The 13493-nt window shown below is 49.2% G+C and overlaps 6 protein-coding genes across 6 annotated transcripts; 4 read left to right on the forward strand and 2 right to left on the reverse strand.

The window, feature by feature from the left end:
• Positions 1–515: 515 nt before the first annotated feature.
• On the forward strand, positions 516–4523 carry LTR64_005668 (uncharacterized protein; the record flags this gene model as incomplete). The annotated part of the gene is made up of 2 exons (XM_064900006.1): positions 516–2153; positions 2241–4523. 2 exons carry the CDS (start codon positions 516–518, stop codon positions 4521–4523), a joined length of 3921 nt encoding a protein of 1306 aa, XP_064753318.1.
• A 604-nt stretch (positions 4524–5127) lies between these two features.
• On the forward strand, positions 5128–6837 carry LTR64_005669 (uncharacterized protein; the record flags this gene model as incomplete). Its single annotated transcript, XM_064900007.1, has 3 exons — positions 5128–5202; positions 5252–5362; positions 5449–6837. The coding sequence occupies 3 exons, from the start codon at positions 5128–5130 to the stop codon at positions 6835–6837; spliced, it is 1575 nt and encodes a 524-aa protein (XP_064753319.1).
• Positions 6838–7493: 656 nt separating this feature from the next.
• LTR64_005670 (uncharacterized protein) lies at positions 7494–8249 on the forward strand (the record flags this gene model as incomplete). Its single annotated transcript, XM_064900008.1, has 1 exon — positions 7494–8249. One exon carries the CDS (start codon positions 7494–7496, stop codon positions 8247–8249), a length of 756 nt encoding a protein of 251 aa, XP_064753320.1.
• A 332-nt stretch (positions 8250–8581) lies between these two features.
• Positions 8582–9241, reverse strand: LTR64_005671 (uncharacterized protein; the record flags this gene model as incomplete). The annotated part of the gene is made up of 1 exon (XM_064900009.1): positions 8582–9241. The coding sequence occupies one exon, from the start codon at positions 9239–9241 to the stop codon at positions 8582–8584; it is 660 nt and encodes a 219-aa protein (XP_064753321.1).
• A 244-nt stretch (positions 9242–9485) lies between these two features.
• Positions 9486–10670, reverse strand: LTR64_005672 (uncharacterized protein; the record flags this gene model as incomplete). The annotated part of the gene is made up of 2 exons (XM_064900010.1): positions 9486–9789; positions 9877–10670. 2 exons carry the CDS (start codon positions 10668–10670, stop codon positions 9486–9488), a joined length of 1098 nt encoding a protein of 365 aa, XP_064753322.1.
• A 531-nt stretch (positions 10671–11201) lies between these two features.
• On the forward strand, positions 11202–12848 carry LTR64_005673 (uncharacterized protein; the record flags this gene model as incomplete). Its single annotated transcript, XM_064900011.1, has 1 exon — positions 11202–12848. The coding sequence occupies one exon, from the start codon at positions 11202–11204 to the stop codon at positions 12846–12848; it is 1647 nt and encodes a 548-aa protein (XP_064753323.1).
• Positions 12849–13493: the final 645 nt, after the last annotated feature.

The following is a 13493-nucleotide window of genomic DNA, read 5'->3' on the forward strand; positions in this document are numbered from 1 at the left end:
ACCATTATATGTAAAGGTTTGGGGATTTGATGTTGTCCAGGCAGGAAAGCATCATCATACTCGATAAATAAGTCGTTCAAGCAAACACCGGTCTTCTTCATGTCAATCAGTAATGGGCAGCTGCCACGGTCTTGTGAAGACGATCGTGCACATCAAGCGACTTCCGCCCCCAATTCACCACCACCATCATAACTGTACTTGTTGGGGGTCTAGATTAAGACTCGCATCGGTGACCGGTTATTGCAACCAATTGCAAGCGAAGTAGAGCCAAATTGCTGGGTACTAATATTAGCTAGCCTACCCAGCCTGAAACATAGATTCTGCGATTTCGATGGACAAGCTCGAGAACACGAAAATTTGGTTCCGACCTAATTTTTAGATAAGGCGACGAGAACATAGACTTGCTTTTGGACACAGTGAAAGTTGCTGATCTGTTACATGCTGCACGAGACGGCATAAATACTGCTCTTGGCGGAATGACCCGCTGATTGAGCTCTGACCGCATAATTGTTCCGATGGCTTACGAGCGCGTTCCCTCCACTTGGCCACGCGATCGAGCCTCAATCGGCAATCCCGACTATGAACTCGACGATATAGCTGACTGGAACGAAGCCACTCGTCTTCGCAACCACAATAGCTTACAGTCGATAACGTCCTATAACCCGTCAGATCATGTACCCCTGATTTCGGAAGCCAAGAAGCTGTCAGTAAGCCAGACAGAAGTAGTTCACCATCGACAATGGCGCCCACTGTCTTTGCGAAGGTGGTACCTTCTCCTACTATGCCTGATCCTTAGTGCGCTATGGGTATCTCTGTTTTTGGTTTGGAGACTTAGTCGTCAAGAACATGGCTTTAAGCTTACCATCACCTCGAACCATCTGTCGTGGAAGTATGGCCCTACCGGCATCTTGGTCATCGTGGTGAGTCTGTGGAGACAGGTTGACTACCATTGCAAGTCGTTGCAACCATGGCAGAATCTTACTAAAGGCGTCGTGGAGGCAAAGCAGTCGCTACTCCTGGACTATCTATGGCCTCTACAGCTGGACAGCTTTCAGATGGCTGTTCGAAATAAACACTGGAGAGTCGTGATGTCAACCGCAGGCTTCATGATACTGAAAATCGTGACGCTAATATCTACTGCTTTGATTGTGGCTGTCGATACTTTACTACCGATGGAGGTGACGGTTAGATTCGACAATACCTTGTCTACCACAGCAGCCGGCAATATCACGCTAGACCCTCTCGATGCATACCTCGGTGTGCTCGGTGGCAGCATCAAACCTGCCGAAGGTTTGCAGAATGGCATGGTTTTCCGCACGTTCGATCTGGTCGACAACACTACAAGCTTAGACAGTATCACCTCTGCTGTCGATGTGTTCGTTCCTCGCATCGATTGCGAGCCCGCTGATGTCAAGTTACTTGCGTACAACCAGACATCTGAGGATCTCGCCGACGGCGCTTACTACTTCAACATAAGTATGTCGACTTCGACCTGTCCTGCCATAGTCAATTCTTCTAGTGCCCCGTATTACTTCTCTAAGTATATACAGATCAAAGACTGCAAAGACACGGTGTGTCAAGGGCTATTCCTAAGTCAGACAAAGCTGGACTGTGCAGATACCACTTACTACAACTCGAGCAAAAACAACACTGATGTCCGATACGTCGCATCTGCCCTTAATCTCACCGTAACACGATCTTCTATTTCAAGCCTAACGCTGGCTGATTATACACCCAATATCGCTGGTAGTGCGGCTGTCTTCTGTAGGATAGATCACAGCTTGGAGTCTTGGAATGTGACAAGGGATCTGCGGAGTGGTGACCTGTCATTGGCCGTGCTCCAAGGTCCTCGGTCTGAGAGGCGTCTAGATGATCTGAACTCACAGAATCTGACCGAGACTCTTTCCTACATGAGCACTACGGACTGGACCAATCCACCAAGTCCAGGGCTTGTGTCTGGTATACGACGTACCATCAACAACAATGTGACTTTCGATTACAGTCAATTCTTTGAAAAGAAAAACCTGCTAAACGCTACCAACATCACACTGGCAGGAGTGGCAGCTCAGTACGTGCAGCAGATGTACATGCTACCAGAGGGGAGCCGAGGCCAGGCAACAGCTGCGCGCTGGGAGAATAGGCTTCATGTGCAGGTCAGTAATCCCACAAGTCGTGCGACCAGAATCTAAGGCGCTTGTCGTGAGTTGACACGTGGACGTCCCTAAGCTAATGCTCTATAGGAAGCTCCGTTGTGGGGCATGATCGTAGGGTTGATCATGGTATCTCTATTCTCAGTCGTACTCGCAATCTACGACTCTCCCACTGGTCTGCCTCAGAGACCCTCATCAAGAGTAACCATGGCAGCTGTGCTTGCATCCAGCCCAAAGATAACCAGTTTATTAGCAAACACGGGACAATTGTCAAAAGCAGAATTCAAGCAGGGACTCTCGACAGCATCATTTCGGGCTGTTACTTCGCAGGATGCTTTCACTGTTGATACCTCGATGTCGGAGTTTACAGCCAGAACCAAAAGTACAGCCCTCCCAGGTCATGGTGATGCATGGATGCCCTTTGCTGCGAGGAAAGTTGCCATCCTACTGACCATGTGTATGCCAATTGCGGCGATCGTTGGGCTTGAAGCAATCTACCAGATCTCGGTGAGAGATGATGGACTTGCAACAGTCTCCATCAGCAGTGCAAGCATGAAGTATGTCATTCCTTTTGTGGCGCCGATAGTCATGACCTTAATTGCAACTATGTTCAACTTACTGGACTTTGTCATCGCCGTTATAGCACCCTTCCAGGCACTCAAACGTGCCACGAAGTCTGCCAGCAGGCTACTCTTCACCGACTTGCTTGGACACTCACCACCAATTGCACTCCATCAATCTTTGCGGAGGAGGCATTACGGATCTGCTTTGTCAAATATTGCGTCGCTCATAGGAGCCACACTGACGATCGTTGCGTCTGGTTTGCTAGTCACCGAGTCTGTCATCTGGACAACAGATATAGCAGCAGAGAGAAACTCTCTATGGGATTGGGATTGGAAGAACAGTACATATACGGATAGGCAAGCTGGAGAATCTTACGAAAGGATGCGGCTCAATACATCCGGCCCTTCGAGGTATGTTTGGGGTGATTATGTCTTCCCCGACATACAGCAACCGATGGTCATCGACAGGTCTCTCAACAAATCCATTGGTGCGATCAATGATACTACGATGGAATACACTTTGACTTTCCCGACTTTGCGGCCACACCTCGAATGTCATATTGTACCCGATCGGTATACGACTTATGTCTGGAATGACACTCTCAGTACCATGAATGTTTCTACTTCAGCGCCGCTAAAGGATGGATGTCGTGGCGGGCAAGGAGGTGATCTTGATACCATTACATGGGCTTCCGAATACAGCATATACTCCTCCACAAACAGGTCGTACAAATCTGGTTACATGTACGACTTACATCTGGGACCATGGAACGCGTCGAAAGCGATGTATCTGAACTATGGTGAGGGCGATGGCACTCTTGATCAACCAGACAATCCAGCGGGATGTCCTTCGATTGGTATTCACTTCGGTCTGGTTACGATTCTGCCAAATGAAACCAACGTGATTACAACCTTATTATGCGATCAGCAAGTTGAGGAAGTGCAAATCACTTACGGCATGAACACGCCAAGCAAAGTTCACAACGAAACAGCCAAGTTCCTCACCAATGGAACTGCTGGAGCGGAATCCTTTGGCTTTCGCATGCAGCGACATTTGTCACTGCTTTACAGTGGTCTTGGAAACCAAACTGCGTTTGCTCTTGTCGGTGACCACTTCTTCAGTGTCCTGAACGGTAGCTATCGAACTGTAGATGAGCTGACAGGGCCCCAGAACGTGACCAAGCTCATAGACGCAGTACAAATTCTGTATCGACGATACATGACAAATGCAATAGATCGAAACTTCCGCAAGCCCAAAGACCAGCTGTCAGTAGGAGCCCAACAGGCCAACCAGAGCAGCACGATACGCGGTACCGCTAGAGTCGAACTCTTGCGCCTGAGAGTCGACGATAGCTCCAAGATTATACTTCAAGCTCTACTTGCATGTATGACGGTCCTGGGCACCATGGCATATTACCTAGTTGAGATACGAGGTGTTCTTCCCCGGAATCCCTGCTCGATCGCAAGCACAATGAGCTTTTTCGCTGGTTCGAGCATGTGTGATAGGAAGTTCATGCCTCTTGGGGCCGAATGGATGGCTGAGGAAGAGCTCAGACCACTATTTGACCAGCATACATTCAGTCTTGGTTGGTGGGCTTGCGGTCAACCAGGACAGGGTGATGCGGATCTCGCAGAAGAGTACCAGTCACAGGTCAAATATGGAATGCGATTCGGGGTGGACAGAGGAAGGGCAATATTGCTTGGGTTCAGTCAGAGGGAGAAGTGGTATCAACGTGGGTGGAAAAGGCTCTTGGGACGGAGGGATAATGTTTCGCGTTCGAGTTATGTTCCGGTCACGAATAGTACATAGTGATTCCGGATTCATTGCGTCTAGATAACAATGGTACATTCAGCATCAGTTCCTGCTCAGACACGCTTTCTTTCCATCTTGATTGGCTGTCAAGCATATATTGGTAGAGTCGTTTTATGCTCTCGAGAATGTGTCGTTCAACAAACAAGTAGCGAGAGAACTTTAGAATGTTCAGCCATATCCCCAGTCTCGTACTTCTTTTAAAGCTCTTTCGTAGATGGAGCTCGCCAGGCTCCGAGGCACTTCTCGCCATGCTCGGCATGACTCCTCAACCCATAGGAGTAGCGAGCACGACCTTACCCACCTATGGTTCTTCAGTTTAGTCTTATTGGTGTACGAGGCACGAACTTATGCCGTTGCAATATATCCAGTATTGTAGATGCAGTCATCATCCTGTCAGCTGCCCTGCCCCCAGCTGAATACAAGCGAGACCGCTCTTAGGCGTCCAGACCAACACAGAACCACGACAAGGATACAATTTCGAAGGCTGATTAGCTTGAATACGACATCAGCGTTCTAGCGGGAGGACAGATATAGTCTTTCGAACTCGATCATGGTTGACATCGCTTGATGTTGCAGCACTTCGAGCCACATGTATTCCACTATGGCAGTCAGCGTCGACGATGCTATTGACCTTGCAATCTTTTCTTTCGTGATTTGGATCAGTTTTATATCGGTAGTGAGTATGCAGCGTGTCGAGCATAGACGCTTGTGCTGACTGATTTTAGTGTACTGGCTTGTTAGTGTTGAAAACACTGTACAACGTATCTCCTTTACACCCACTCTGCAAGTATCCTGGTCCGCTCCTATGGCGAGCATCTCGTCTACCAGCTTCATATGTAAGTGATTGATCTTGAGATTGTTGTACTTCGAGAACATAGCGACAGATATAGTTGGGTCGACATCTTTAGCTAACGAAGAACAGCACCATGCTCGTGGCGACCTATACAAGTATATCACCGCCATACACTCCGATTACGGTGCTACAGTCCGAATAGCGCCAGATGAACTGTCATTTACATCTCCTGAAGCGTGGCCCCAGATCTACAATTCTCGACCACAGCTCCAGAAGACACAGTTCCACTTTCCACCTCAAGATGAGGAAGCAAGACTTCCAGGAAGTATGATCACAGCGCCCGATACAGAACATGCACGACTGCGACGACTCACTGGCCCCGCTTTCCTCAACTCTAGTATTGCAGAAGTCGAGCCTGTCCTACAGCACTACACGGACTTGCTGTGCAGCCAACTTACCGAGGCCAGTTCCGAAGGCCCTCAGAACATGGTCGACTGGTTACTGTGGACGCTCAACGACGTTATCGGTCAGTTGGCGCTCGACCAGGAGTTTTTGTGCTTAGAGAAGAGGCGTATGCATCCCTGGCCCAGCTTCCTTCTGAGCGTGCTCAAGACCACAGCTACGTTGAATCAATTCGTACGATTTGGCTTTCGTATGAAGTGGTTGGCGCCATTGATACCTAAAGACAAGATGGCGGACAGGGAAAATTTCTTCAACACAGCTACTGATGCTGTGAACCAACGACTGGCGCGAGAGAAGGAGGAGAGTACAAACTCTGAGGCTGGCTCAAAGAAGAATGCAAGTATGAAGCGGCCTGATATCATTGGTTTGATGTTGAGGGAGATGAAGGGATGGGACAGATTGACCGACGCCGAGATTACTGCTAACTCAGTCCTTATCGTCGGAGGTGGTGCAGAAACGACCAGTACCTGTCTCAGCGCAACACTTTACCATTTGTGCAAGACACCACAAGTCATGGCAAGACTGAGGAGTGAAATACGAGATACTTTTGTTTCACCAGAAGACATCACAATCAAGGCCGTATCGAACATGCCGTACCTGAAAGCCACAATTGATGAGTCCCTGCGCATCTTTCCAGTCGCCAGCTTCATCACACCTCGTGTAACACCCCCGGCAGGTCACGTCATCGATGGCGAAGTGATACCAGGCGGCACTTATGTCTCAATGGGACAGTGGTTTATGGGTCGATCTGAACGATTCTTCCACCGAGCAAAAGAGTTCAGACCCGAGAGATGGTTAGGGCCAGAAGTCAAAGAAGAAGGACCATATGGTCTATCCACGGACGAAGTCCTCAGACCCTTCAGTCTTGGTCCGAGGAATTGTATAGGCAAACTTCTTGCTCTCGCTGAGGCACGACTCGTCACAGCAAAGCTGTTATGGCACTTTGATATGAAGCTTGAAGGAGGACAAGATGACTGGGTAGATAATGCGAGGTTCTACATCTTATGGGAGTTACAGCCGCTGATGATCAAGTTCACTCCAGCGAATAGATCTTGAAAGCCGTGTGGGCTTTAGGACACCGAGTCTCTGATGAGCTCATTTATATGCGGCCTCTTAGCAGCGGGATGAAAGGACATCTATTGTAGCTCCACTTTGTATGAGCTCGACTTTGCTCCAGTGACCATCTACCAAAATATCTCGATCACATCTCGAGACATACATCATATTCCTCAAGCTTCGGTATGTCATGCTACACCAGATGCAAGCCTTTTAACCTCCTCGGAACAAGCCCTCAATGTGCTCGCAAGCTGGACTTTTAGGCTTCTCGACTAGGCTTTCGGTGCCTAAAGTTACGATCGAACAAAAGGACGCGGAGCAGCCAATCGGCTTGGAGCCGAGGGACTCGTCTCGAACCAGGCAAGCAGATTGACATCATCTCCAGCTCCAGTTTGCTACCTTACCAAGACACCATTACTCTTACTCAAAGATTGATACTTTTGATGCTAACGAACAAGCCTTTTGTGCTGGCTGCTTGTCGCGACTGTCGGCTCCGTAGACTTGCTGAACAGTCAATTCCTGGAACTCCAGGTACCATGTCCTAGGAAACCAGACTCATGTCTTCACCACGCTCTGCGCTCCGAGCGAGCGTCCCCTACAGAACAGCAGCACGTCCTCGTGCACGCCTCGAACGGCGTCCATTCCATCGCACAGTAATGACCAAAGAACAAATCAAGACCTCGGAACTCCAAAAGACACCTCACACACCCAACCAGATCGTAACAGAAGTCCCACACTCAAAAGATGCCTCAATCATCCTCGACGTCCCCTCACCACTATGGTACCACCGCCTCGGTCCCATGAAGAATTTCCTAGGCTGGTTCAGCCGGATGCAGCGTCGTAGGCCGCTGACCACCACTCTCGCAACCTCGCTTACGACATATCTATGCGGCGATCTACTAGCACAGGAAATTGGCCGCGAACCCTACGACGGCAAGCGGACGCTACGTATGCTGACTGTCGGCGCTGTAGCCAGTATCCCAGGGTACAAATGGTTTTTGTTTCTCGGAAGCCATTTTAACTACGGTTCGACTGCTGTTTCCATCACCATTAAAGTCCTAATTCAGCAATTCTTCTTCGCGCCGCTCTTCAACAGCTACTTCTTCGGGATGCAGGCATTCCTAGCTGGTGCGACACTACCACAGATCATCGAACGACTAAAAGGCGCAGTACCCGAGAGCGTGATCAGTTCCGCAAAGTTCTGGCCTGCCGTGACGGCGCTGAATTTCACGGTGATACCGGCACATTTGAGATTTGCTTTTAGTGGTGTTTTTGCGGTGGTGTGGCAGACGTATTTGAGTTTTCTGAATCGGAAGGAGGAGCGGGTTGAGCCGATGGGGACGCTGGTGCAGGAGGCGAAGGTGAGGGTGGATCAGATTGTTGAGGATATTACGGAGAGTAGTAAGGAATAGCTTGTATGGATGGGATTCAGCGAATGTGATTTTGAGGAAGTATCTGTATTGGAGTCTTTGAGAGAGAGTAGCAAACATGATTTGCTTCTGGTTTTGCGACGCGACTGCCATAGGTCAAGTATCTCAAGGACCCGTTTCAGGTCCCAGTGTATGCAGATGCGACCTGGGTGAATTTACGTACCGCCACTATCACTCCCCTGCCCCTTCTTGCTAACATACTTCAACAAATATCCTGATGCACCTCGTGGAGATACCTCATCACCAATCAGGCGGAACTCATCCAGCAATTGGCAGCCAACCTTCTCGTAAACTCCTTTGCCTGCCTCTGTAGCCTAAACAACCATGTTAACGTTCAGTTTCTGAGCCAAATCTTTTCCCCAATTCAGTAGTGTCGTAGCGTGTCCTGTCCTTTGGTAAGCTGGATGTACAGCCAACATCTCAAGAGTCATGCCGCAATCGTCAATACGCGCACGGCGCATGCTATCCTTGCTAGTCTCGTAGAGCTTCCAGTGCTCCTCGTGATCGTAATCTCCCGGAACTTGAAGTGAGCCGAATTCGGGCCAAGTATCGTCGTTGAAAGCTTTTGCACGTATTTGGTGCTGACCAATGGGCGGAGCATCCCTGCCGTGCGTGAAGGACCAGCATGCCAGTCCCACGACGACGGGGTTACCCTCCTTCGGTGTTGGTTGAGTGCTCGACCAAGTGTCTTTCGTAGAGATATCGGTCTTGAGATAGTTCTGTTCCTTTGGGTTGTACTTGTCCTCTACTACCATGACTATTTTGGTGTTGGGATTCTCTATCATGGCCCTGCTGTATTCGCGGTGAAACTGTAGAGCATATTGCACCACACTCGCGTGTTTGGGACGGAGGTAGTTGAACATCGGTTCTGAAGCAAAGGCGGCGTACATCAGTGTGCCCATTCGAATGATGTCTGATGGCTCAGCGAGACGTAGGTCCCGTAGCGGAGGATATGTCGCCTGCAGAATACTCATGTGTCCACTGTCTGTGGTCTGATGTCTGATGGCTATTGACTAATGCTGCAACTCTGAGGCTGCAGATGTCCTGCTGCAGTGTATTTGTTTCTTGTGGCGAATGTCCTGAAGCAACAGGACAATTGGCTACATGTTTGCTCAAGTTGGAGTAGGTACGTGCTGATGCGAGATTCGCTTGTGGCAAAGGATATCCAAACACATCCGTTAACATGATACTGCGTCGTATATTTGAATATTTCATTGCTCAGCCAAGAGCTGTTCGCTGCTGTTCGAGTATAGCCTGGAGCCAGTCTGCTGCCAGTTTCCTCATCATAGATCCGATGTTTTCATCATGCCAAAAGTGACCAGCTTCCGCAACCTCATGAAACTGTAGCTTCGACCCGGGTTTTTCTTTGATCGCCTGGCACCAGTTTCTAGCCTTCCTCGAAGATGTGAAGTGGTCAGCACTTCCAAACACAACCAGGCTCGGTACACTACTCAAGGCCTGCCGAGTGTCTGTGGTATGACTGCCAATTATGGCACTCAATTTCTTGTCCTGTGGATCGAATCTGGGAGATGAAAAACCAGACGCGAAGCCCAAGATGGGACCTAATAGGGGAGAGATCAAGAGATATGCCACTGAAGGCACAACCGACCTCGTTCTATCGGATTGCTGTTTGGGATCATTTGCTCGGGAAGTGGTCGATTCGTTCCTAATCTTGTGTCGGATTTTGTCAATACTATGTCGGACTCTATCAACATCAAGGCTCATACCACGTTGTGCGTCTCTCGTGATCTTCTGAGCTGCAGCAGGTGATTCATAGCCGCCGAAAGTTGTGCCCTGCAGAGAAGGCTCGTTATGAGCTTTATTGCTCGAAAGCCTCACGTCTCGCTGTGCCTCACAATAGTCAAGAAAGGTTTGGGCAAGCTCGTTCGCTCTTTGTTTGATCTCGTGCGTAGCGGAGCCGAGTTCTGCATGCTGTAAAGCCTTGAGCATCGTGTCAATTCCTGGTAGATGAGCTGCGACCATGCTTCCATAAGAGTAGCCTCCCAAGACCAACAATGGACAACCATGAGTCATCTGCTCCACGATGTGAGGCGCATTAAGGAAAGCTAATGTAAATATGTACAGAGACACATAGTCACCAACCTCAGCCCTTCCCGTCCAAGAAGTCCGACCTGGGGATTTGTCGGCACCTCTAAAATTGAATGTGGTGAGCAAGAAGCCCTGCTTCAGAAGTAACGAGCCCACAGATTGAACGACAGGATCGTCATAACAACCTCCTAAAGGCGCGTATGGATGGGCGAAGATAGCACAACCTTTGACGTATGTTTCTCCTTCAGCCTCGCGGTTCTGAGCCCTTGGTCGAGGGAAGTACAGCCTGCAGTCGATTTCCAGATTGTCATGCGAACTAGGCAGGGTGAAAGAAGCACTTGGTGATGGTAGCATCTCGGCCTTTTGCTGGAATCAAGCACTTCTGGATTGGGGATTATACAGTGTCCTTAACGGTCCCACTTTCTTCTAGCTGAAAGCATGAGAGACTACTGCACAGATAGTAGAGAACAACTGTGGTTTCATCATTTTTCAGTTGGGCTGTGTTGTGCAGGGATCCTGTGCAAATGAAATGATTCGGTCGTGCTGCTTTTGCAAGGCAAACTTATTGGCGATGTACACATTTAGTACACATCTTCGGCGACTCGAACGATTATCAGTAAACACACTGCCACAAGGGAAAAGGACTTTTGATGCCAATTCCTGCTCAAGAAGAATGTTGTGGACGTATACTAAGGGTCGTGTTTGCCGAGAGATTGCAGTCTCTGCCTGGATTCCAAACCGGAGTTGGAAAGTAGCCATGTGACAATCGTTCCTTCCATAATATTGGCTTACACACGACCAAAGAAGGAAGGAGAGCAGTACAGGAGGTCATTGATGGCTCTACCAACGCATCGATCGTCACGAACTACTTCATGAACTGGTATGATGCAGAAGTCTATCGTTGAAAGGATATTTCCTGGAACCAAACGAACTCCTTTTCCTCAATATGAGCAACGAAGCACCGACTACCACGATGAAATAGATTCGAGAACCTCATTAAGCACACATGCGGGCAACGGACCAGGCAGCGTCACGTCGAGAAGGTCACGAAGGAGTAGTAATGAGCACAATCAGAGTCAGAGTCAGTCAGTTGTTCAGACTGTGCCTTCGAGCGCGTCAATCATTCACTACGATGATCCTTACCTGGCAGTAGATAGAGCTGCTGCGACTCTCCAAAGGACAATTCAGTCCTTACTCGATTTCCAGAGCCAAGCGCTAAGCGGACGCCATAACGACGGCTCAACATCAGCACAGTCGACAGCCGAGCACTCCTCATTTCTCTCAATCGATGCACACCCGCAATTCCAAGTGACTCCGGTCCGCCAGCCTCGAAAGCAGCGGATTACGCTTCAAGGTGCCAGGAGAGGCATAGCAAGGAGTATGCAAGACTTTGCAGGAGTTAAAGATGAGGAGCTTACAATCACTAAAGGCGAGCTGGCTCATCGTGAGATGGCACTAAGTAAGGTCTCTGAGTTTCAGGTGCAAAAGGAGGCGATCGAACACGAAATCAGGACCTTGAACGAACGTGCCAAGGGCAGCGAATCGCGTGTCTTGCGTGAGCAGGCCACGGCCATTGAACGAGAGGTGCTCGAGCTAGAAAATCGTATCATGGAGCTCAAGGCACAACAAAGACACCTAGTTGGTAGGGCCACTCAAATAGAGAATGCTGCTGCGAGCGAGTTAAGCTCATACGAAGGGACCCTTGCTGCGATTGAGAGGGACACCAGATTGTTTCTACGACGACCTCCGGTCAAGCAAGGTCTTGGTCGCAAGAATCTTGATTCAGCTGAGCCTAGCCAGGATATGTATGCATTGAGGCCAGAAAGACGCACGTTACAGCTTGCCAAAGAGCAGTGGGTTAGTGAGCTCGAACTTCTCAAGGCTCACCAGATGGATGTTGAACGAGAGCGTGATGCTTTGCTTCAAGGCAGCAAGTTGTGGAAGGAGAGTATCCTGAAGGTCAACAACTTCGAGCAGGGATTGCGAGACAGGATGAGATCAGGAGACGCAAGCCTATCATCCGACCTCGTTAGCTCGTTGAACACAACTATGCACTTTCTCCAGTCAAACTTGGAAATGGCGAAATCTCGCAATTGGAATTTGCTCATATGTGCTATTGGGACTGAGCTTGAAGCTTTTCAGCAAGCAAAGGATTTGCTCATGCCCGAACAATTTCAGCAAGACCCTACAAGTTTTAATGGTCAGACCACTAATGATCACAACCACATTGACGAAGAAATTGGCGATCTACCCCATGCCGACCTGCTGACAGCGGGACCAGACAAGAACGCCTTTGATACTCTACGAACACCTGCGAAAAGTTCTCTCTCAGACACAAGCAGCAATGAAAGTCTCAAGGCAACGTTGAAATACCTTGCGCCTGCAATTCCAGGAGAATCAACGTCCCTAAGCAAAGCCGCACTGGATACCCAAGGGAAACCAAGTCAAGAGTCCGACCATCACCAGACTAGTTTTTCTGAAAGCGAAGATGACGGACCTGGACCAGACTTCCTGATTTCACATACGGATTGAAGATATACCACATGTTGAGCCATCAGATAGAGGCGAGTAATTGTCTGCACCATCTGGCTGTGTGACTTTAGACTGCAATGAATCTCACGCATGCAACAGCTTGCCATGCTTTCACCTTGTAACCGCAACCTGACTCTCGTTGTATACGTACCACGTGCATGCAACCCAACTGGCACAATTTCCTATCCAAGCATTTAGTCAAGTAGACCTACAGTAACAGAATGATTGGCGCTCGCTTGACCTTCCAGCAACGCGAAAAGACGCGCTAGCACGCGCCTCTCTTACCTTCACTACACCACAGAGGTCCGATCCAACCTCTCTTCGAGGAGGTGTGGAAGCTATCTCATTTCCCAGGCAGTCTTTGTTTTCGTCCTTGTTATGAGGCTTTCACGATTTCGATGCTGTACTTGCGCTTCGTGTCGTCTGGCGCCAGGTTCCCCTCCTTCGAGAAGGCCTACGAGATTCACCTATCATGGTACATTGTTCAGGCTGTAAGAGCCGCGCGAAGAATCCGTACTCAGCGGGCAATGGTTCCAATCTCATGGTTGACATCAATTGTCCTCGTGCTTGTGGGTACAAATTGAGGAACCGTGCCAACGTCAAGTTGACTTCTGTGCTATTAACTTGGTCTACAACAGACGGAAC

The sequence above is a fragment of the Lithohypha guttulata genome (assembly GCF_036872675.1).
Source record: "Lithohypha guttulata strain CCFEE 5908 chromosome Unknown scaffold_4, whole genome shotgun sequence".
NCBI lineage: Eukaryota > Fungi > Ascomycota > Eurotiomycetes > Chaetothyriales > Trichomeriaceae > Lithohypha > Lithohypha guttulata.